At 46.3% G+C, this 21,043-nt stretch overlaps 2 protein-coding genes across 10 annotated transcripts in view; both read left to right on the top strand.

The window, feature by feature from the left end:
- IFNAR2 (interferon alpha and beta receptor subunit 2) overlaps positions 1 to 6,032 on the top strand; it is a 37,321-nt gene extending 31,289 nt beyond the window's left edge. For 5 of the 6 annotated variants that reach the window (XM_045902538.3, XM_045902537.3, XM_045902536.3 and 2 more), the window contains one exon: positions 3,806 to 6,032. In XM_045902538.3, coding sequence (XP_045758494.2) covers positions 3,806 to 4,501 — 696 coding nt within the window. In that variant the 3' untranslated portion in view covers positions 4,502 to 6,032. The remainder of the gene's footprint in view (positions 1 to 3,805) is intronic. The other variant, XM_045902539.3, reaches the window with a different exon arrangement.
- A 783-nt stretch (positions 6,033 to 6,815) lies between these two features.
- IL10RB (interleukin 10 receptor subunit beta) overlaps positions 6,816 to 21,043 on the top strand; it is a 31,541-nt gene continuing 17,313 nt past the window's right edge. Inside the window, exons 1-5 of one of the 4 annotated variants that reach the window (XM_054504107.2) lie at positions 6,816 to 6,988; positions 8,203 to 8,326; positions 12,380 to 12,537; positions 14,981 to 15,147; positions 19,160 to 19,307. In XM_054504107.2, the coding sequence (XP_054360082.1) occupies positions 6,940 to 6,988; positions 8,203 to 8,326; positions 12,380 to 12,537; positions 14,981 to 15,147; positions 19,160 to 19,307 (646 nt within the window). In that variant the 5' untranslated portion in view covers positions 6,816 to 6,939. Of the gene's footprint in view, positions 6,989 to 7,155; positions 7,177 to 8,202; positions 8,327 to 12,379; positions 12,538 to 14,980; positions 15,148 to 19,159; positions 19,308 to 21,043 lie in introns of those variants that run through there. The other 3 variants (XM_045902535.3, XM_045902534.3, XM_064579385.1) reach the window with 3 other exon arrangements.

Genomic DNA, 21,043 nt, shown 5'->3' with positions numbered 1-21,043 from the left:
ATGGCTTTTGACACATCTGCCCATTATGTATCATTTTCTGTGTCCCATTGCTGTCTTTCCATAGTCGTTCCATGATTTTTCAGTCAGAAAGGTCTCATGTTGCTCTGTTTGAACTCATTTCACCTTTTTCTTCTCATTTTTTAACAACCACATACTTAAATATTCCTCCACGGTCGATAAAAGTGTACTCTTCTTTTTCTTGTTCTTATTTGTTCCAGTTGGGGGAGGGATTGTTTATTGGGTGGAGTGTTTGTGCTTTGGGAGATTTTAATTACAACTGGTATTTGAACCCAGCCGGCATTTGGCTCTTGCCTTAGGAGATGTAGATGGCTCTGTACTGCATTTCATCCACACTGTGATCCCTGCCTTTCAAGAACGGACATTTTTTTTAAATTTATTTATTTATTTGAGAAAGGGGGTGCAGAGCATGCATGGGTGCGCAGAGGCGGGAGGCGCAGAGGGAGAGGGAGAATCTCAAGCAGACTCCCCGCTGACTGGGAGCCCAGTGCAGGGCTCTATCCCACCACCCTGAGATCATGACCTGAGCTGAAACCAAGAGTCAGACGCTTAACCGACTGAGCCACCCAGGCGCTCCAAGAATGGACATTTTTTTATGCTCGGTGTAAAATATCTTTGGTTTTAGGCAAATCCTACTCCAATTCCTATTTCTCACCACAATCTTGAGATAAAAAGGCCTTTCGCACCACACCCATTCCCTCCTAGATAAATTCCTGCCTGGATTACCTAAACTGGCTACTAATCCTCCGTCCAAGTCTTCCTGGAGTTCCTCCCCTCCCTAAGATGCGTGCAAATTATATGCTAAGTATATATATATACTTAGCATTATTTATTGTGTTGACCCAAGTACTGGGAGGAGGTGTTGATAACTTGTGTCTTTCTAGTATTCCTCCATTAAAAATTGTTACTCTGACTATAGACCCCAGGAAACAAACTGAGGGTAATTACAGAAGGGAGGGGGGTGGGAGGATGGGGTAACCGGGTGATGGGTATTAAGGAGGGCATGTGTTGTGATGAGCACTGGGTGTTATACGCAGCTAATGAATCACTGAACACTACATCAAAAACTAATAATGTATACTATACAGAGGCTAACTGAACGTAATAAAAAAATAAAAGGAAAAAGGGTAAATGACTAAAAAAAAGTAAAACTCTAGGAATGGCAAAACAGAACACTCAATGCCTAGTGTATTTGTGTATATGTGTTTACTCAAGAATACATGTTAAAAATTTTTAATGGCATCTTTTTTTATTTTTTTTCTTCTTTCGTTTTTTTGGTTTTTTGGTTTTTTGGTGTTTGCATTTAATAAATATTTATTGAGTATCTACCATGTGTCCACATGCTCTAGGCACTAGGGATACAAAAGTGAACAAAACAGAGGGAAAATCCTGCCCTCCTAGATCTTAAAGTCGGAGGAGTAAGGGTAGAGACAATGATAATTTATAGCCCCGAGGGGCTCTCACTTCTGGCGCCAAGCGCCCGGTCAAAAAAAAAAAAAAGATAATTTATAGATGATATAACCGGTGAAGTAAAAACTTCACATGAATCTAGAGATCAATTATTAAGATTAATAAGTTTAACAGAGTTGGTACATATGGAATAATAAAAATAAAAATAAACATGAAGCTGCTTTTCAACTTCCAAGAAATTAAATACACAAATCATAGTGTAAAACTCCGTGAATTTTCACGAACTCAGTGCATCCATGTAACTCATGCCTAAATCAAGAAAGAGACTATAATCAGCCTGCCCAGAAGTCTCTCTCCTGACACCTTCTAGTAAGTACCCCCCACCAAGAATAACCACTGTCCTGATTACTAACAGCATAGATTAGTTTTACCTGGTTTTGAACTTGGAATCCTACAGTTAAGTGGAATCCTATAGTTTTTTAAAAATACCATTACAGGGGCTCCTGGGTGGCTCATTTGGTCAAACATCTGCCTTCAGTTCGCTCAGGTCATGATCTCGGGGTCCTGGTGTTGAGCCCCACATCTGGCTCCCTGCTCAACAGGGAGTCTGCTTCTCTCTCTGCCCTTCCCCCCTGCTCGTGCTCTCTTGCTCGCTCACTCACTCTCTCTCAAATGGATAAATAAAATCTTTTAAAAAAATTTTTAATAAATAAAAATAAAAATCCATTACAGTAGTAATAAAAAATATTCTTAAAACATTTAAGGAATCAATCTAATAGAAGACATTACAGGTCCTTTGTGGAGAAAATTATAAAACCTTATCGAAAGACAGTAACAAAGATATGGTCAAGTAGAGAGCCCAAAACCAGACCCACACGTATGGAAACATGACTAATGATGAGTAGATATTGCCATGGGGAAAGAATTGGCTGGTCAATAAATGTATCTATATGGGAGAAGATGAAATTGGTCTCTCTACCTCACACCATACACAAATATCAGTTCCAGGTATATTAAAGACTACTGTGAAAGGCAAAACTGTTAAAGGTTTAGGAGGCATGATAGGAGATTCTATATGACACTGGGGTAAGGAAGATTCCCTCCGACACAAAAAACAGAACCATAAAGGAAGAACATCGATACTTTTTTTTACATTGAGAATTTCTTTTCATCGAATGTCATTGATGATGTAAAGCAATAAACCACAGGCTAGGGGAAAATATATGTAACAAATAATCATAATAACATAAATAATCAACAAATAATCAGCATCCAGATTATATAAAGAGCTCCTATGAATCAATAAGAAAAAAGATGAACAACCCAATAGAAAAATTCACCCCAAGGCTGGGTTGGGTAGTAGGGGAAGAGCAGGTTTGTCAAATTGGGCAACCCAGGTAGGCATAGGAGAATAGAGAGGAAGACGATGCCGATGACGATTCAGGATTGACCACCTCCTCCCCATTAGCCTCACCGTAGTTAACCTAGAGACAGAATCCACCAACAGCGCAAGACTCAGCCTGCCTTGTATTCTCCAGCGCTAGCCCTGCTCAGCTGTATCCTGGCTGTGCTCTGTCCCAAGAGCTGGAACAGAATGAGCTCTGTGAGTCTTGCCATTCTCACCCCCTGACTCTTTAGGGATCTTACTCCACCTTTGAGGTCCTCCAGTCCAGGGAACCCCGATGGAATCGGCTTCCTAGCAACTCTCCTCACTCACGGTTCCCTGACACCCCTTAAGAATGTCTTGGCAATCCAGAATCTAAATGGATCGATCCCCCTGACATGCAAGAAGCAGCGAGGGGAGCAGGGTAGGAAGGAGTAGAAGCCAGAACCTCGTCCCTGCTGCAGGCAGCCTACCTAGCTTGAAATCCAGCCTCCCCCACTCATTATTCATGAACCTTGGGCAAGTTTCTTTACCTCTCTGCCTTGTTTTCTCACCTATAAAATGGGGACAAGAAGCATAAGCCCAATTCATGGCACAGTTGTGAGGGTAAAATGCATTATAAGGCTAAGCACTAGGACCAGCGCCTGGCAAATAGTAAGTAAGCACTACGTAACTATTAGCTCTTGTTACTGAGTTTTATTATGTCAAAAAGTACAGAACAATGGGCGCCTGGGTGGCTCAGTTGGTTGGGCGACTGCCTTCGGCTCAGGTCATGATCCTGGAGTCCCGGGATCGGGTCCCGCATCGGGCTCCCTGCTCGGCAGGGAGTCTGCTTCTCCCTCTGACCCTCCTCCCTCTCATGCTCTCTGTCTCTCATTCTCTCTCTCTCAAATAAATAAATAAAAAATCTTTAAAAAAAAAAAAAAAGTACAGAACAAACAGAATTGATACTTTCTCTCTCTCTCTCTCTCCCTCTTTTTTTTTTTTTTTAAGAATTACAACTCGTCAGCCTGGGTATTCCCTGAGATGCCACCAGTGGAAGCAGTGGCTTTCGTGGAGGTGATTCACGTTAACAGGAAGAAGAAGGTGTGGAATTACAATTACGACGACGAGAGTGACAGCAATGATGAAGCCACAGACCCTGTGACAAGCACCGGTGGCTATACCAAGCATGGGCTAATGGGTGGGCTTCTCCGTCCCACCTCTGCCTCCTTGGCCACGTGCGGGGACTGCCTGGAGCCCAACACTGAGGAGGCTGACCTGTCTGAGCAGGACTCTGAGCCGCTGATGACACCAGGGCCCTGCCCCAGGTGGTCGGAATGCGCAAGTGGGGCCTACAAGGGGGGAGGGAAGCTGCTACAGGACCCCCTTTCCGAGGAGGACAGCAGCTCCATGGAAGAGGCTGGGGACAAAATTACCTTCAATGTAAATCTAAGCTCTGTGTTCGTGAGCGCCCTCGATGATGACTCAGAAGTCCCTCCAGGGTTACCAAGTTTTCCAGAAGAGACGTTCGACCTCGAGGATTCCCATCAACTGGAAACAGGTTTTCTGGCGGCCCACGGGGAAGGGACACAGCCACCCTCCCCCACCCCCTCTGCAGAGTGCCCGTGGCCTGAAGATGTGCTTTCTGATAAAAGTGACAGTTCTGAGTCAGATGTTGACATCAGGGACGGCTATATAATGAGATGAACCCCCAGAATATTTAATGAACGTGGAATGACCAATACCTTCATGGTTTCCCCCCCTGCACTGCCACTTCTCCCTTGTGGTCTGCAATGTTCCCAGGGAAAGTGTTGGAGACTTCGGCTGGCTCCTCCGGGGCGGGGGGGCGGGGGGGGGGGGGTTCCTGGTGATGGCATCTATGCAAATTACCAGTGTGGGAGAGGAGTCGGAACCGGAACCAGACCTGCGGATCCTTCAGTGCCTTGTTTACATGTGGTTTGCAGGGGTGGTCCAGGGCCCTGCAAGATTTCTGGGAAATAATGAAATTAGCCAGGGTGGGAGTGGGGAAAGAAAAGAAAGACACTCAGCGGGGTTCTGAGCAGGTGCAGGAGCAGTCTGCAGTGTTGAGTCCAGCAGGCTCAAGGAAGGAGCCAGAAAGCAGGCAGGAAAAGAGAAGGAAGGGAAGGCAGCCGGAGGGAAAGGCAGGGGACCCACAAAGAAACAGAAGCACATCTTGGAAGGAGGGAAGGTCCAGCCCAGTCTAGGGCTCCTCCCACATGTAGTATTCTGTCATCTACACTCAGAGAATTTGGCTCTCGGCCACTTGGCCAGCCCTCCTCAATCTGAGTGAGGAAGACAAACTCACACACATCAGTAACTCTAGCGTCAGGCAGGTGACTAATAGGAAACATTTGCATGAGAGAGGGGGATAGAATCTCAGTGCCAAATTTTAAAATAAAAAAAAAAAAAAACGAGAACAAATGGAAAATTGTTTCAAAGTCTTCAGAAGAGATAAGTCACAAAATTTCTGGAGAGCCTATTTAACAATTTAAGAAGTGATGTGTGCACTGATTCCAAGTGTCCTATGTGTGACCAAAGTTCCTGTGTTGGAGGGGGAGGGAGGGAAGTTCTAGAACATCATGTAGCAAACCACACAAGAACTGGGACTCAGGTCTGACTCTGCTGCTCTTTCCCTGTGTGACCCTGGGTACTTTGCTTAGCCTCTCTGAGACTCAGTTTCTTCATTTAGGAAATAAAGGGATTGGACTAGGTAATCTCCAAGATCCTGTGGTGCTAGGAGAAATATTAGAAAATACATAGGAATGAAGACTCTGGTGGAGGTGCTACAACCCTGAGAAGCCCCCAGGGTGAACCAACTCTATGGGACCTCCTATCTCATTCCCCTTGCCCCAAGAGCAGGCTTCTCAGACCTTTCTTCTAGATCAATTCAAAAGGGGGAAAACAACTATTATGCGTCCTAGTTCAAGGACTTTGAAGAGATTGTTTTTATGACTGTTCAAAAGTAACTCAAAAGAGGGATGTGAGAGGAGAAGGGATTATTTAATGACATGATGAAATTCCATAGGAAGGGGACCTTTTCGTGTGACCAGTTCAATTCTCTGCCCTCTTAAATCATCTCTCATATTTTGAAAGCTTTCCAGAGTGATCTTTTGGAATACCCTTTTTATAGCTTTTATGCGTGTGTGTGTTTTATATTTTGTATAATTGAAGCTGGTGAAGGATAAATACTTTTTAATAAAACTTGGTTATGTCCTCAGAGTTGTTTCTCATTAGAGAGTGTAAAAATGCAGCCGCTTTGTGGTTCTGCTGGCATCTCTAGAGTTAAACAAAAGTCCCTCTGTGTGCCAGTGCCGGGAGGGGCCAAGGGAACATTCATCCTCAGGGGCTATGTTCCTGGTGGTCAGACCTCAAGCAGTACCTTACATCACTCTGTACTTACCCTGCTCTGGGTTTTCCAACCTCACCACTGCCCAAGCTTTGAAAGAGGAAATTAAACTTCTTTCAAGCAGTCTTGTGAGAGTAACAAGTTTTTGCCCCATAAACGACTTGGTTTTGTGTGGTGTTTATCCCTGGGTGGGAGGGGGTAAAGAAGACCCTTTCAAACTGTCCTTGCTAATGGAGAGCTTTAAAATCAACCTATTTGCGGGCAGAGGGGATCATAGAGAAAACTTGGAGAAAGTTTTCACTGGAGAAAACTTGGGGAATACTGAATGGTGTCAAGAAAAACCACCACCACCCATAACCCCAGATAGAATCTCTGGGTGGGCGTTGTAGTGTATTTATTTAACTTGGAAAAGCATGCATTTAATGTTGGGGGAGGCGTCTCCCCAATCGGGGCACGGTACGTACAGTTTTGCTACTGGTCTTTTGCACCCCCCGCTTTGGGGGAAGCAAGGTCCCCTCCCTCCGCGTCTCCCTACGCCCCGCCAGGCCCCGGGGACACCGCCCTCTCCCCGCAGCAAAGCGAGGCGCTGGACTCCGACCGGGGCGGGGCCCAGGGAGGGGGCGGGGTCTCGTCTCGCCCCGCCCCCCAGTACCCGGAAGCGGCCTCGGCGCGGGGTGGGGTGGACCGGCCGGCGCTTCGGGGCGCGGGCTGGGGGGCGCTTGCCCGGCAGCTGCCGCGGCCCCCCCCGCCGAGCGCCCGCCCGGCTCCCGGCGCCGCCATGCCGAGGAGCCTGCGGAGCTGGCTGGGCGGCTGCCTCCTGATGTCAGGTGAGGGGTCCGCGGGGAGGGGGCGACGGCCCGACGTGCGCTTGGGAACTGAAGGCCGAGCTACGACGCCGGCAGCGATGGCCCCAAGGCGACCCCTGAGCGGACCCCAGAGGCGCACTGGAAGTGATCGGGTGCCGGGTCCGGCCGTCAGGGCTTCCCATTCAGTCCTCAGCACCCCAACATCTGAGGTCTGCCCCTCAACTCCACAGCTCTGTGCCTTCGGAGTTCTAAATCCACTGAAACCTTTGCTGCCCTCCTCTAAATTTCCTGCCTGGGTTCAAACAACGACGGGCCCCTCCTTGCTTTCTGATGAATTCATCCCTGGCCTTCCAGGATACCGCAGGCTCCTGGTTTTCCTCCTATCTCTCGGGCTGTTTCTACCTAGCATCCTCCACCTCTGCCAGATCTCTGTATAGCCCAGTTCTTGCCCAGGCCCTCCACCCTCCCCTCACGCTATCCCTGTAGGGGATGCCAGCAGAACCCTGGCATTAAATACCAGCCATAGGCCCGTGACTCAAATGTGAATCTCTGTTGGCACCCTTGCGTGATGGGCCGGTGGTGGTTTATCATACTCTTCCGTCTGCTTTTGTGTGTGTTTAATATTTTCTATTAAAAAGTTTAAAAATGATTTCTGCCTCTAGCCCAGATCTCTCCTTTATGCACAGGCTCCTTTCTCCAGCTGTCTGGGACATTCCTGTGTGCATCTGTCTCCAGCATCTCAGACCTAATGCAGCTAAAATGGGACTGTTGATGTCCTTGCCCCCAGCCCCAATCAGGGGTTATAATTGTATAATTGTATAATTGTAATGTAAAAAATAAAAGCATAATTCAGATGCTTAAGCCAGGAATGAATATTAACTTCTCCACACCAAAAGTATCAGAAAGTCTAGAGTCTGTACCTCTGGAAATATATCTAAAATCCATCTGCCCCACCTTTCTCCCATCACCCAAATCCTGGTCACCCCATCTGTCCCTATTTCACTCTTGCTCTCTGTCCCACCCCAACCTCCAACACCCCCCACCCCCACCCCAGCATTTCTTCAGATAAAATCCAGACTCCTCAGTACAGCTAATGTGTGTCTCTTCTTCCTTCACCCACATGCCCATTTGAAGACATGGAGCCATAGGGGAGACCCAAGTGTTGGATATAGTCATTTACTTGTGCAACTTTTTTGAGGAACAAAGATGCAGACTTTTCCCTTTTATTTTTACAGCATTAGGAATGGTGCCACCTCCTGAAAATGTCAGAATGAAGTCAGTTAATTTCAAGAACATTCTACAGTGGGAGTTGCCTGCCTTTCCCAAAGGAAATCTGACTTTCACAGCTCAGTACCAAAGGTGAGTCTGGGTGCTCTTGGAGGGAAGGCCCTGAGCTGGTCACTGGGCCAGACCACAAGAGAGAGTCTGACTGCTCTCACCCGCATGACCATGACAGCCCTTAGGGAACCTCCCTGCTGACCTTTTTCTTTCTGTCCGGGAAATTCTTGTGAAAGTTCTGTTCTCTGAGAAGATACAAGTCTTTTTTACTTTTTCTTGTTGGGATGGTTCACCGTTTGATGACCACAGAGCCACTGGTATGTACGGGACGTTTGATCATGTGGCTGAGGATGTCATTGGCCATAGTGGTAGCCTATTGCAACACAAGGATTTGTCACAATTGATGTTTTTTAAGAGAAAAAATGTCACTGAGATCATCCCCACTTAGGAGAGCAGTATTGCTCGAAGTCAATGATTTGCAAGTGGGAGCCATCCAGGAGAACAGGTATGCAAAGCAGGTTGGCCCTTGCCGTGCTACCACCCATCCCCTCCAGCAGATTATAACAGAACACCGCCGTGCTGTGGGGTGCAGATGATTTGCATAGTGGGTGCTTAGTTACTCTGTGGCTATGTCCTAAAGAAAGATTTTATTTACTTATTTGAGAGAGAGAGAATGAGAGAGAGCACATGAGAGGGGATAGGGTCAGAGGGCAAAGCAGACTCCCTGCCGAGCAGGAGCCCGATGCGGGACTCGATCCAGGGACTCCAGGATCATGACCTGAGCCGAAGGCAGTCACTTAACCAACTGAGCCACCCAGGCGCCCCTGTGGCTGTGTCCTAAAATTGAAAGTAAGACACCTGGCTACTGGCTGTGAAAAGCTCTAGCCTCTGAAAGCATCAGAGGCTTATGAAGGAAGGGTGAGTGTCAGCAAGACAGTTATCCCAGTGGTGTTCTGACCTCCCAGGACCTGCCCTGCCGGTCGGTTTTTCCCTCTGTCAGCCCTCCCTCAGCAGCTTGCCATCGTGCACCACCGGCTGCATGCAGGTGACGCACCTTTATGCCAAGTGCAAACAGCAGCAGGGGGCCAATGGGTGATAAGCCAACACACCTGCTTCCAACGTGACTCAGAAACATACAAAGATAGGCAGTCCCTTCGATGAAGCAGGAGGAAACAAGGTCCCAGATCCCATTAATCCCACACTCCTTCTCCTCCAGATTTCTTTTACAAACATATCCCAGGCCTGCTGAGGCAGAGAAGACGTAGGAAGATGAATAAGATAGTCTTTGTTGACTTTTTCGGGCACTTTTTAGTTCGAAGTAATTCCCCGCTAACAGAACATTTTAACATTTCAAGGACAGGGGCGCCTGGGTGGCTCAGTCGGTTAGGCGTCTGCCTTCAGCTCAGGTCATGATCCCAGGGTTCTGGGATCAAGCCCCACGTCGGGCTCCCTGCTCAGCAGGGAGTCTGCTTCTCCCTCTCTGCCTGCTGCTCCCCCTGCTTTGTGCTCTTTCACTCTGACAAATAAATAAATAAAATCTTAAAAAAAAAAAAAAAAAAGATTTCAAGTAGAGTGCAAAGAACTTCCAAATAGCTTATGTCCAGATTCACCGATCTTTAAGATTTGCCACATTTCCTTTCTCCCTCTCTCTCTGTCTTACATCATGCCCTTTGCCCCTTAATATTTCATGGTGAATTTCCAAAGAGCAAGGATAATCTTTTACATTACCACCTACAGCTATCAAGGTTGGCTGTTTAACGTTGGGGCAGGACTTTCATCTGACCTACAATCCTTAGTCCAATTTGTCAGTTTACTCAAGGATTTAGGACAGGTGATTCTGCCGCTGATTTTTCCCTGCTGTGTATTTTCTACCACTGATTGGTTTGATAATTTCATGTCTGTTTCTGCAGTCTTGACAGCTCTAGAGATTTCACTGTGCAAAATTAACCTCCCTCTCTCTCTCCCCCCATCCGTTTATCCTTTGTTGTTCTGTTCTGTGCCCTTATAGTAGAGGTATTTGGTTGGGATGTCCATCTTGTAGGTACGAGTTCCTAGTGGCTTCCCAGCAACCAAGAGTCAGGTATCCTTAGCACAGAAGTGCAGACTGAGCATGAGATGTGCTGGGAAAAACAAAGCATGTGCTGGGGGTGTCCTTGTGTCTAGATCAAGAAATTTGATCTAGAAAAATCTGATTACTGTTTTCCATAGCTTGTGAAAGACTTGTTTAGAATTCAGCTTGAGAGGTTGGGTAGAACAGACTCTCTTATATGTGTACATGGGGCAGGGGTGACCCGAGGCGTGCTTGGGAGGATGGATTGGTGATTTGACTATGGAAACATCTTTGAAAACCTGAGATGTAAATGTGGAGAATGGGTTATATGACCTATTTAATGGGGAGAAAAATATATATATTTTTAAAGATTTTATTTATTTATCTGACAGAGAGAGACACAGTGAGAGAGGGAACACAAGCAGGGGGAGTGGGAGAGGGAGAAGTAGGCCTCCCGCTGAGCAGGGAGCCCGATGCGGGGCTCGATCCCAGGACCCTGGGATCATGACCTGAGCCAAAGGCAGACGCTTAACGACTGAGCCACCCAGGTGCCCCAAGAGAAAAATATTTTTAAATGCCATAAAAATGACCTGGGGAGAGAGAAGTTATTGCAAAACAACTTCTGGAATATTCCATGTTCCAGCCACTTGACACGCTAGTTTAAATGAAGGAAGTGGCCACGTGTGGGGAAGCCCCCTTCGTGCCATGACCCCTGGAGTCTCCAAATGGTGGGATGTTAGGCAGCCCATGAAGAATTGATTGACGAATGTTTGTGGTATAGTACATGAAAAGAGCAGATTGTAGAATAGTCTGAGCCCAATTATCTCTACCTACTTTTAGCCAGAAATTGTTCTGGGCATCGCCAAGAACGTGGTGAGGTGTGGTGCTTAAGACTGTGGGCTCTGAAGTCAAACCGATCCCAGCTCCATTGGGCAAGTTTCTTAGGTTCTCCATACCTGCGCCCCATCTATAAAATAGGAGTGATCCCCATTCTGCCCTCCTGGGCTTGTGAATTCAGTGAGGTAATACAGATAAAAAACACTTCCTGCCCTGCCTGACACCTAAGTGCTTGACAAGTGGGCTGTTACTATTTTTATCACTTTCGTTGTCACCTCTAAGGGCGGCCAAATCGGAGGAAGGTACACTGAGGAACCAGTCAGGCCAAACCCCCCCTTTTTGCGAGACAGGAGCCTGGGTGTCCTCGGGTCAGGTGGAGCTGATTACACCTCCTCAGGTGGTCGCGAGGTGGTCACACACACCTGTCGGTCTTCCCAGACATCCTTTTCCTTCTTCAACTTCACGTTTCTGCCACCCTCCCTTCAGGAGTAGGTGTCAGGGCTGGAGCTCTGTTTTAAACACATTGTATAAAACAAATCTGTATAAGAACAAATCGTTGCATAGTTTTTCCAGAGTAGTTGCAGCAATAGTCATTTTCGGGACACTATTTAGCTAATCTGTGTATACAGTATTCACAGACCATGTCCCTCTGCTTTCATAAACAGCATAATCAAGGAGGGAAGCTTTCTTGGTCAAATATATTGAAGACTCAACCCCATTTTGGAGAGGCACGTGCTCATTAAGATATGAAAGTCACTGAGGGAGTTCTGTTATGCAGACAGACACCTCTTTATGTTTAACTTTGATTCTGCCCCAAATCATTTGACCATGGGACAGATATATTTTTTTTAATTTTATTTATTTATTTATTTGAGAGGGAGAGAGGGAGAAGCAGACTCCCTGCTGAGCGGAGAACCCAATGCCGGGCTCCATCCCAGGACCCTGAGATCATGACCCAAGCCGGAGGCAGATGCTTAACCGACTGAGCCACCCAGGCACCCAGGGACAGATTATTTTTGAAACTACTTATAATATCTCAAGAATCACTGAAATCCCATGGAGCACAGTTGGGGAAATGCTCATATAAATGATGCATGCTATTCATCAAAAGTGATGATTAAGAATTCAGTTTATTTTTCTCACATTATCCTACATTATCCTTTGGTAGTAGGGGTTAATAAAGCACCCGTCAGCCCCAGAGAGACTGAAGTGAGAATTTTCATGGTTTTATTTTTCTGATTTTACAGTTATAGGAAATTCCAAGATATATGCACAAGTACTGCCTTGACGGAATGTGATTTCTCAAGTCTTTCCAAGTATGGTGATCACACCTTGAGAGTCAGGGCTGAATTTGCAGATGAGCATTCAGACTGGGTAAACATCACCTTCTGTCCTGTGGATGACAGTAAGCCACTTTCTTTTCCATTTCATTGTAATGCCATCATCATGCCTTGGTTTTCTTTCCCCATGGGGTAGCCTGGTCAGGGAGGATTCTTTGAGCACCCACAGAGTGGGTGGCCTTGCACAAGGAGCGTAGGGGTTATAATAAGGAGGGCTATGGCCAGAAAGAAGTCTATGGGAGAGACAGGAAGGGATGGTCATAAAGTTAATACAATAATTAAATATAAATATATTAACATTAATGCCTTATGGGTGAAGAATGAGTTGAGGCCAGTGTTGTTAATGAGAAGAACTGGAAGGATTAATGTAGTACATTTTCTGGGAGGAAGTCAGTTTGGAGTCAGGATAGAAGGAAATGTGACATGACAGGCAGAAGAATAAAGGTTATTCGAGGCAGGTATAGAGAGACAGGAAGACAACCAGGTAGACAGCCAGTCTGCCCAGAATGAAGGCCAGAGCAATGGATTCGACTAATGACAGATGTGTTGGGTCAGGCTGGCTGGTAAGCATCTGAAAGAATGTTCCCAGGTTAGATCTGGCGGGTCATGGGGATTCACCAGAGGTCATGAGGTGAACATAATTAGAACATCAGGAATTGGAAATGAATGAAACCACCTTATAGCAATTGAGACAGTAAGAGGATGAGGGGTGACAAGAACCTCATGAACAAGACTCAAGTGCAGCCTTCCAAGGAGAAGCTCCAGGAAAGCACTGGAAGGATTGTGTCTGTGCGGTGCGGGGTCTTTATACCACTCCCTGCTCTGGACCCCCATGGCTCCCACAGTTTTGCCTTCCCTGGTGGGGAATGCAGCTGGGATACCCTTCTGTTCTTTCCCAATTCTGTCCTAGGCTTGACAACAAAACTCTTATTTCTGGAGTCAGAAATTATCAAAGTTATATTATCTTTTCTAAAGGTATCTTTATAAAAGCTAAGAAAAATCAACATTAAAAAAATACAAGCAGCTTAGTAGTCAAATTTCCAAAACATAGTACAGGTTTCTGCTCCTGTAATTGCTAACTGACTTACCAGGTCCTGGCTGGTTCCAATTCCTATGTTGGGCCCATCTGCGGAAATTCCCTCTAGAAATTAATACAGAATAGAAAAGCAGCTTGCCCAAAGGTCATACAGATAAGGAATGGCCCAGTAAGGATTCAGAGCCAGGCCCCTGAGGCCCCTGTGTCTATGCTCTTAGCAACAGTTACCCTACTTTAGATCCTTGCCTCTTGAAGTTTCTATGACAGGAAAGTGCTGCAAGAAGTCACAAAGAATCTGTTTATACTTGCTTTGAAAAGATCTCTAATAAATTTTATTATCTGGTTCTTAGCTACCAGCAGATTAAAGACAAGGTAAAATGCTGGAAGCAGTCCCATTAACAGCTTCAAAAAATAAAAAATAAAAATAAGAATAACAGCAGTCAGAGAAGAAAACAGGATATAACTCAAATAGCACAGTTGCCCAGAGATGTTTATTATTCATTGTACAATTATTATTGAGCAGCTACTATATGCCAGGCACATTCTTAGTGCAGAAGCTATAATAGCAAGACAAAATCCCGGCCCTCAGGAAGCATACACTCTAATGGGGGGAAGACAGATAAACAAATAGATAACATATTTTATGACAGATGTGACTGTGGCTCTCAAGGAAATAAAGCAAGGTACCAGGGCAGGATATGTTGGGAGCTGCTCTTTACATAGGGTGGTAAAAAGTCTCTCTGAGGAGGTGACATTTGAACCGAGACCCAAACGAAGCAAAGGGGCTAGCCACATGAATATCCAATAAAAGAGCATTTGGGCAGAAACAGCTACAGACTTTTTTGGAAAGTGTGTATGATTAATTATGTATGTTAGACACTAAAAGTAGTAGAAATACCATCTGTAGCTTCCAACCCAGCAAAGGAAATAAAGAAAATTCGACCCAGTAGGGCGCCTGGGTGGCTCAGTTAGTTAAGCGACTGCCTTCGGCTCAGGTCATGATCCTGGAGTCCCGGGATCGAGTCCTGCATTGGGCTCCCTGCTCGGCGGGGAGCCTGCTTCTCCCTCTGACCCTCCCCCCTCTCATGTGCTCTCTCATTCTCTCTCTCAAATAAATAAATAAAATCTTTAAAAAAAAAAAAAGAAAAGAAAATTCGACCCAGTAGAAATCAAAAACAGGAGAGAAACAAACCACAAAAAAAAAAAAAAGTCTTTATAGAAAACCCAAAATATCAGAAATCACAATAAATATAAATGGACTAAACTTGATTAATAAAAGGCTATCAGATTTTTTTTAAGAAACAAAATCCAACTACCTTCCTTGACCATGTCAATCAATGTCGTAGCAAACTTACATCAAACACCAGGGTCCTTCAGTCGACCAGTTGGTCTGCACAGTTATGAAAAATAAATGTTGATGTTTTTAAAATGTGATTTTTGACTGTCATTTTGCTTTGTTCTCTTCCTCTTAGCCATGATTGGACCACCTGGAATGCAAGTAGAAGCACTTGCTAATTCTTTACATATGCGTTTCTTAGCCCCTAAAATTGAGAATGAACCTGAAACATGGACCATGAGGAATATTTATAACTTGTGGGTTTATAATGTGCAATATTGGAAAAATGGTTCTGACGAAAAGGTAAGCTCAGCAAATCATATGCATTTCAGACGTAGGCTCCCCTTCTTTGCCTAGTGTTAGTCTGAGGCCATGATAATGGAGAAAGGAGGCTAGGAGGCCATCCAGTCAGGGTCTTGAAAGGTGGTAGCACCTTATGGTCCAGAGGATCTAAGGCCTGGTCCTCTGAGTGCCAGAAGCTTCCCAGTCTGAGGGATACCTGGTATTTGGCTCATGCTTCCCAGGCCCCAAGGGAAATGCATAGAGCAGACTTCAGGGTGTTAGCACAGAGCAGGCCTTTCTCTCCCTGAAGGGAAGTTGCAGAAGGTGGGTAGAGCTGACTCAACAGTTGGCTGGTGGAAGCTGCAGTCAGCTGAATCAGGTGACATGCTGCATGACTGCTATTTTATGGTCTGAAACTCAGATAGCATATATATATCATGGGGTCTGTGCCCCATGTATACCATAGAATAGTCAAGTCCATGGTCAGGGCAGTCCCACCCCTGGACGCTAGATGAACAGTGTCACATTTTACCTGTCTGACCCCAGTTTTCGCCATTGCTCTCCTCCTCTTCAGGGGATGGTTCCTTTAAAAACATGAGCTAGGAGTCTGACCTGGTTGGAATGTTGCTCCTGCCAATGTGACTCTAGTCACATTCTTGACCTCGGCTTCCTCATGCCTACAAGATGGGCATAACGCACTTCATGGGGTGCTTGTGTGGCTCTATCAGTTAAGCATCCGACTCTCGGTTTCAGCTCAGGTCATGATCTCAGGGTCGTGGAATCAAGCCCCACATTGGGCTCCACACTCAGCACAGAGTCTGCTTGAGATTCACATGCTCTCTGTCTCATAAATAAATAAATAAATAAATAAATAAATAAATAAATAAATAAATAAAATCTTTAAAAAAAATAACCCACTTTGTCAATAAAGTGGGGATGATAACCTACTTCACAGGATTTGGGGGAGTTTAAGGACATAATGAAAAAAATAAACTTGTCCGGTTACCTGAACAACATGTATGGTCAATACATGGGCTTTTCCTTCCACTTATGTAGACAGAATAAGGCTATTTTCATTCATCCATGGTCAGGTTTTTCCTTATACTTAGTGCTTCCAAGCTGAATGCTATTTGTGGTCCTAAACTGTCTTACATATATGTTAATATAAGTTAGGTTACATATATGTCATCTCCTCTATATTAAATGTTGGTTCTGTCAATTAATTCTCAAGAGTTTGGGAGGAAAGGGTCACCCATGTGTGTTGTCTTAGGAATTATGTAATCAAATTTATATGTACATACTGCACAGGCCCCCAAAATCTCAAGCTAACTTCCCCCCCAAAATGCCCCATTGAATGTTGCAGGATATCAGCCTTCTTCACCGAATAGATGATTTTGCTTATAGTCAAGCCCCCAGGAGATGTGTGCTTAGAAAGCAATACAGAATGAGGAGTTTTTAAAGATTTTATTTATTTATTCATAAGAGACACAGAGAGAGAGAGGCAGAGGGAGAAGCAGGCTCCCCGCTGAGCAGGAAGCCCAATGCAGGACTCGATCCCAGGACCCCGGGATCATGACCTGAGCCAAAGGCAGACACTTAACCATCTGAGCCACCCAGGCGCCCCAGAATGAGGAGTTTTATAGTCACTTGCCAAATGCAGGCATCTCCACTAAGCTGGGATGCAAAGGTAAGACAGGATTGACCCACTCAGGGACGTAGCAGCGTACTCTCATGAAGGATCCGTTTCCACAGCCTACCACGCCTGCATGCCTCCTGCACCGAGCATGAAGCGCAACACCCAGTTTAGCTTTAGCTTATCTAGAATGTGCCCACAGGATAGGCATCTGGTGACACATTGGTCCTGTTGCTTCCGCCTGCTGTGTGGAAGCCTTTGGTGTGGTGTGCCAAGTGTTAGAAGGGCTGCCTGCTCCCTAGGTCCTCCCTCACGGGTGTCTGCAGGGTCACCAGGACCGGTTTATACACGCTCTAGACTGAATGTTCCTGCCCCCCCACCGAATTCACACGTGGAAACCTAATCCCCAGTGTGACGGTGTTAGGAGGTGGGGCCTTTGGGAGGCAGGGGATTAGCGGCCTTATAAAAGGGACCCCAGAGAGCTCCCCGAGCAGGCCCTTCTGCCCTGTGATGCAGACACAGCATGAAGACTGGCTGGCTGGACCCAAGTTCGCCGGTGCCTCGGTCTTGGACTTCTCAGCCTTGAGAACTGTGAGGAGTACATGTTTGCTGTTTAGGAGCCGCCCGCTGAGTTCTGGTATGGCGCCTACACGGCCTAAGACAATTAGGGTTCCCTTTGAGAACGCAGCGTTAAAAGGCTGCCGTATCCAGTCCCTAAACTCATAGCATAAAAGGCTTCGAGAAATTCTGTTTCTTCCTGATGGGAGAATGTGAACAGATAAAACCAGAAATTGCCCAGGTGTGAAAGACAGCTAGAAAAAGCAATCAGAGGGGACTTGAGCAGGGCTTTTCATGTCCGTCCTTCCCTGGCTGCCGCTGTGGGTCAACCCTGAGCTTAATCCCTGAAAAAATAGCATTGCAAGGTTTTAGGGGTAAGGGATTTCTAGGAATGAAAGCCCGGATTTTTTATTTTTAATTATTAGAAGTTATACCATACTCTTCATGTAGTCAATGGTAGAATCCAATTCTTGTCATCAATGAGCTTGGCTTTCTCCTACAGTAAAGGAATAGAGACAAGTTGTCAACAAACTCAACGCCAAAAGAAAAATAACCAATTACTGAAGTAAAAAAAAAAAAAAAAAGACTCTGTGCTCACTTTCTGTTGAAGTTCCTATTCACCTGACACATTTTTTTTTTTTTTTAAGATTTTATTTATTTATTTGACACAGAGAACATGAGCAGGAGGAGTGGGAGAGGGAGAAGCAGGCTTCCCGCAGAGCAGGGAGCCCGATGAAGGGCTCGATCCCAGGACCCTGGAACCATGACCTGAGCCCAAGGCAGACACTTAACCGACTGAGCCACCCAGGTGCCCCTCACGTAACACATTTTAAATACGACCCTTCTGTCAGGAAATAGAACCATGATGGAAATATGGGTGGCATATACTCTTCTAGTTCCCTTTACTCTGCCGGAAACTGTTTTGGTTTCCCAAACTCAGGAATATATCATCAATGAGGATAGCTTACATTCATACTGAGCAGAGTCAGGGAGGCCGAGGTGTGTGCCTTGCAGAGGAGGCCGGCCGCTGCCGGACGAGGGCATTTCAGGTGCTCACGCAGAGGACAAGTCTAAAGAGAACCCCGGGCTGCCAGGGTCAGAAACTTGCTCTTGGAAGGAAAAATCACATGGAGCGTCACTCTAACGGACCCATGTCGCAGTTCTCGGGCTGCTGTACCAAACTCCCCAAACCCAACAGGAGCGTGTTGTCTCAAGGTTCTGGAGGCTCGAAATCCAAGATCCAGGTGTTGGCAGTGATAGTCCTTCCAAGGGTTGTGAGGAAGAATCTGTTCCATGCGTCTCTCCTAGCTCCCAGATTGCCGGCAATCTTTGGTTCCTTAGCTTGTAGAAGCAACAACCCCATCTCCGGCTCATCTTTACGTGGCATGTGCCTGTCCGTGTCCAGATCTTCTCTTCCTACAAGGATGCCAGTCATGTTGGATTAGGGCTCGTCCTAATGAGCCGATTTCAACGCGATTACCTCCAACTAACTCCCTTTCCAAGATACTGAGGGTTAGGACTTCAACATATGAATGGGGAAGGGGACACAATTCAGCCCATACAACCTAATTCCTTTTAAAAAGGGAGTAGGATGGTTTGTATGGCATCTAAACTAGAGAATTCAGGAAATGAAGTGGTTTGTCAGGACCATGATCATTCCTTGCCCCACGCCTTAAGATGCTATCAGGGTCCCCAGAGATGAACCGGGAGGAACACCTGCTTCCTTCAGCTTCCTATTTTGAGCCCAAAGTAAATATCATAACTGGTAAGATTGGGGGGCGGAAGAGAAGATGGTGTCCCTTCACTGTGGAGGCCTGTTTTTATTTTTGTCTTCGTTCCTAGTGGCCAATGACGTGTCAGTATGACTTTGAGGTCCTCAGAGATCTTGAGCCGTGGACAACTTACTGTGTTCAAGTTCAAGGGTTTCTTCCTGATCGGAACAAAACTGGAGAATGGAGCAAGCCTGTGTGTGAGCAAACAACAGATGACGGTGAGTCTTGAGACACACCAGCTGTAATTCTGCCTCTTCCAAGCCTTTCAAATCGCCTTATAGACACCCACCAAGTGTTAGCGGAATGTTCCTTAGACATGAACACGTCTGGCTCCCAACTTCAAGCCAGGTCAGCTCTGATCAGCTTCCTCTTGGAAGGAAACCACCCCCTTCAGAGGCAGCTCGTTCCCTCTTAGACCCAAGGGCTGGATGGACACGTTTTCCATTCATTGGACGCTGCCTCTTCACGCCCACCCGCACTGTGCTCATTCTGTCCTCTCAGGCCTCCTGATACGAGTCTTATCAGCCCAGCAAGGTCGAGCCCCGCCACACTGCCCAGAAGCCTCCCCTCCCTGGGCTGCATGTCTCCAGCCCCCTCAGCCACACGAGGGAGAGCTTAGAGACCTTGATCACTGTCCCCACCAAGGGCTACTTGTCTCGGCTTCCAGGACCTCAACACAGTCACTCACAGTGCTCCCTATTTTTTAAAAAAAGAGAGAGGGAAGGAGGGGAGGAAGAACAGAGTGGGGGGGAAGAGTACCACTGGCCCGGACACTGTGATCATTTACATACAGACACACTGCATTTGCATACAGGGTGATACAAACTTGCTGCACGCAAACAACAGGCCTTTTTATTATTTAAAGACATCGTGTGAGGCTCAGCCAGCTCAGACTGTGGAAGAATGAATACACGCAGGTCCACTCCTGGCCGTTTTCATTTACCGAGGCTCTCCTGGAAGCGAGGCACTGATCTGGGGGCTGCAGAAATATAGAGGAGAGTAATAATGAATTCCCTCCAGAGAGAACAAAACTTCTCATCCTCTGTGTCACAGGGCAGTTTGGAGAAGATTGCAATGCTTCAGTCTCACTGATTCGTCATTTCTGCTTAGCAAGCTCCTGAGTGTTACTTTCTGGCATTGAACGTATTTCTCACCCAGTTTTGCTTTGTCTCATCTCATTTGCCAGAAAGAGCTTCAGGATCTTTACCCATTTGTTGCTTAACCTGTGGGTGCACTCCAGGATGCACTTTCCTTTAGACTGCTTACCTGCTTGCCTGCTGATCACTGACCCATTGGAATAGAGTGGACTATTCCATAAGCTGTGTTGGTTCTTTTGCCCACAAAGTCACCGTGAGTGTAAATGTAAAAAAAACTGGTAGATACCAGCTAAAATGGACACACCCAGTGCCAAGTGCAATGCCGTCCCCACTGTGCTCATGACGATTTATGGCTATTTCTCAAAATAAGAGCCCCGTAATCAGGTGTGCCTGAATCATTTTTACTTGCATCAGAATTCTGCACCTTGGGAGCCCCCATCCCACTTGAGTCACTAGAATCCCTGTCTTAGAATTATCCTTCTTTTGGGGCACCTGGGTGGCTCAGTCAGTTGGGTGTCCAACTCTCGGTTTCCACTCAGGTCATGATCTCACAGTTGTGGGATCGAGCCCCATGTCAGGCTCTGTGCTCAGTGTGGAGTCTGCTTCAGATTCTCTCCCTCTCTCCCTCTGCCCCTCTCCCTGCTCACATGCCCTCTTCTCTCTCTCTCTCTCTCTCTCAAATAAGTAACTAAATCTTCAAAAAGGAATCAACCTTCTTATCTCTAAACACCTGTCACCTGCTTTCCCAAAACCTTGAGTGTATTTCGGGATCACCCGGTGTCCTGTCCTTCCCCTGTGAATATAACATGGGACATGGGACAAGTCCCGGACTGCCCTGTGCCTCAGCCGCCTCATCT

Source organism: Mirounga angustirostris, unplaced genomic scaffold, assembly GCF_029215605.1.
Source record: "Mirounga angustirostris isolate CCGP_5_RB_7025 unplaced genomic scaffold, mMirAng1.0.hap1 SCAF_1, whole genome shotgun sequence".
NCBI classification, from domain to species: domain Eukaryota; kingdom Metazoa; phylum Chordata; class Mammalia; order Carnivora; family Phocidae; genus Mirounga; species Mirounga angustirostris.
The sequence above is the reverse complement of the archived record's forward strand: the minus strand, read 5'-3'. Positions and strand labels throughout refer to the sequence as shown.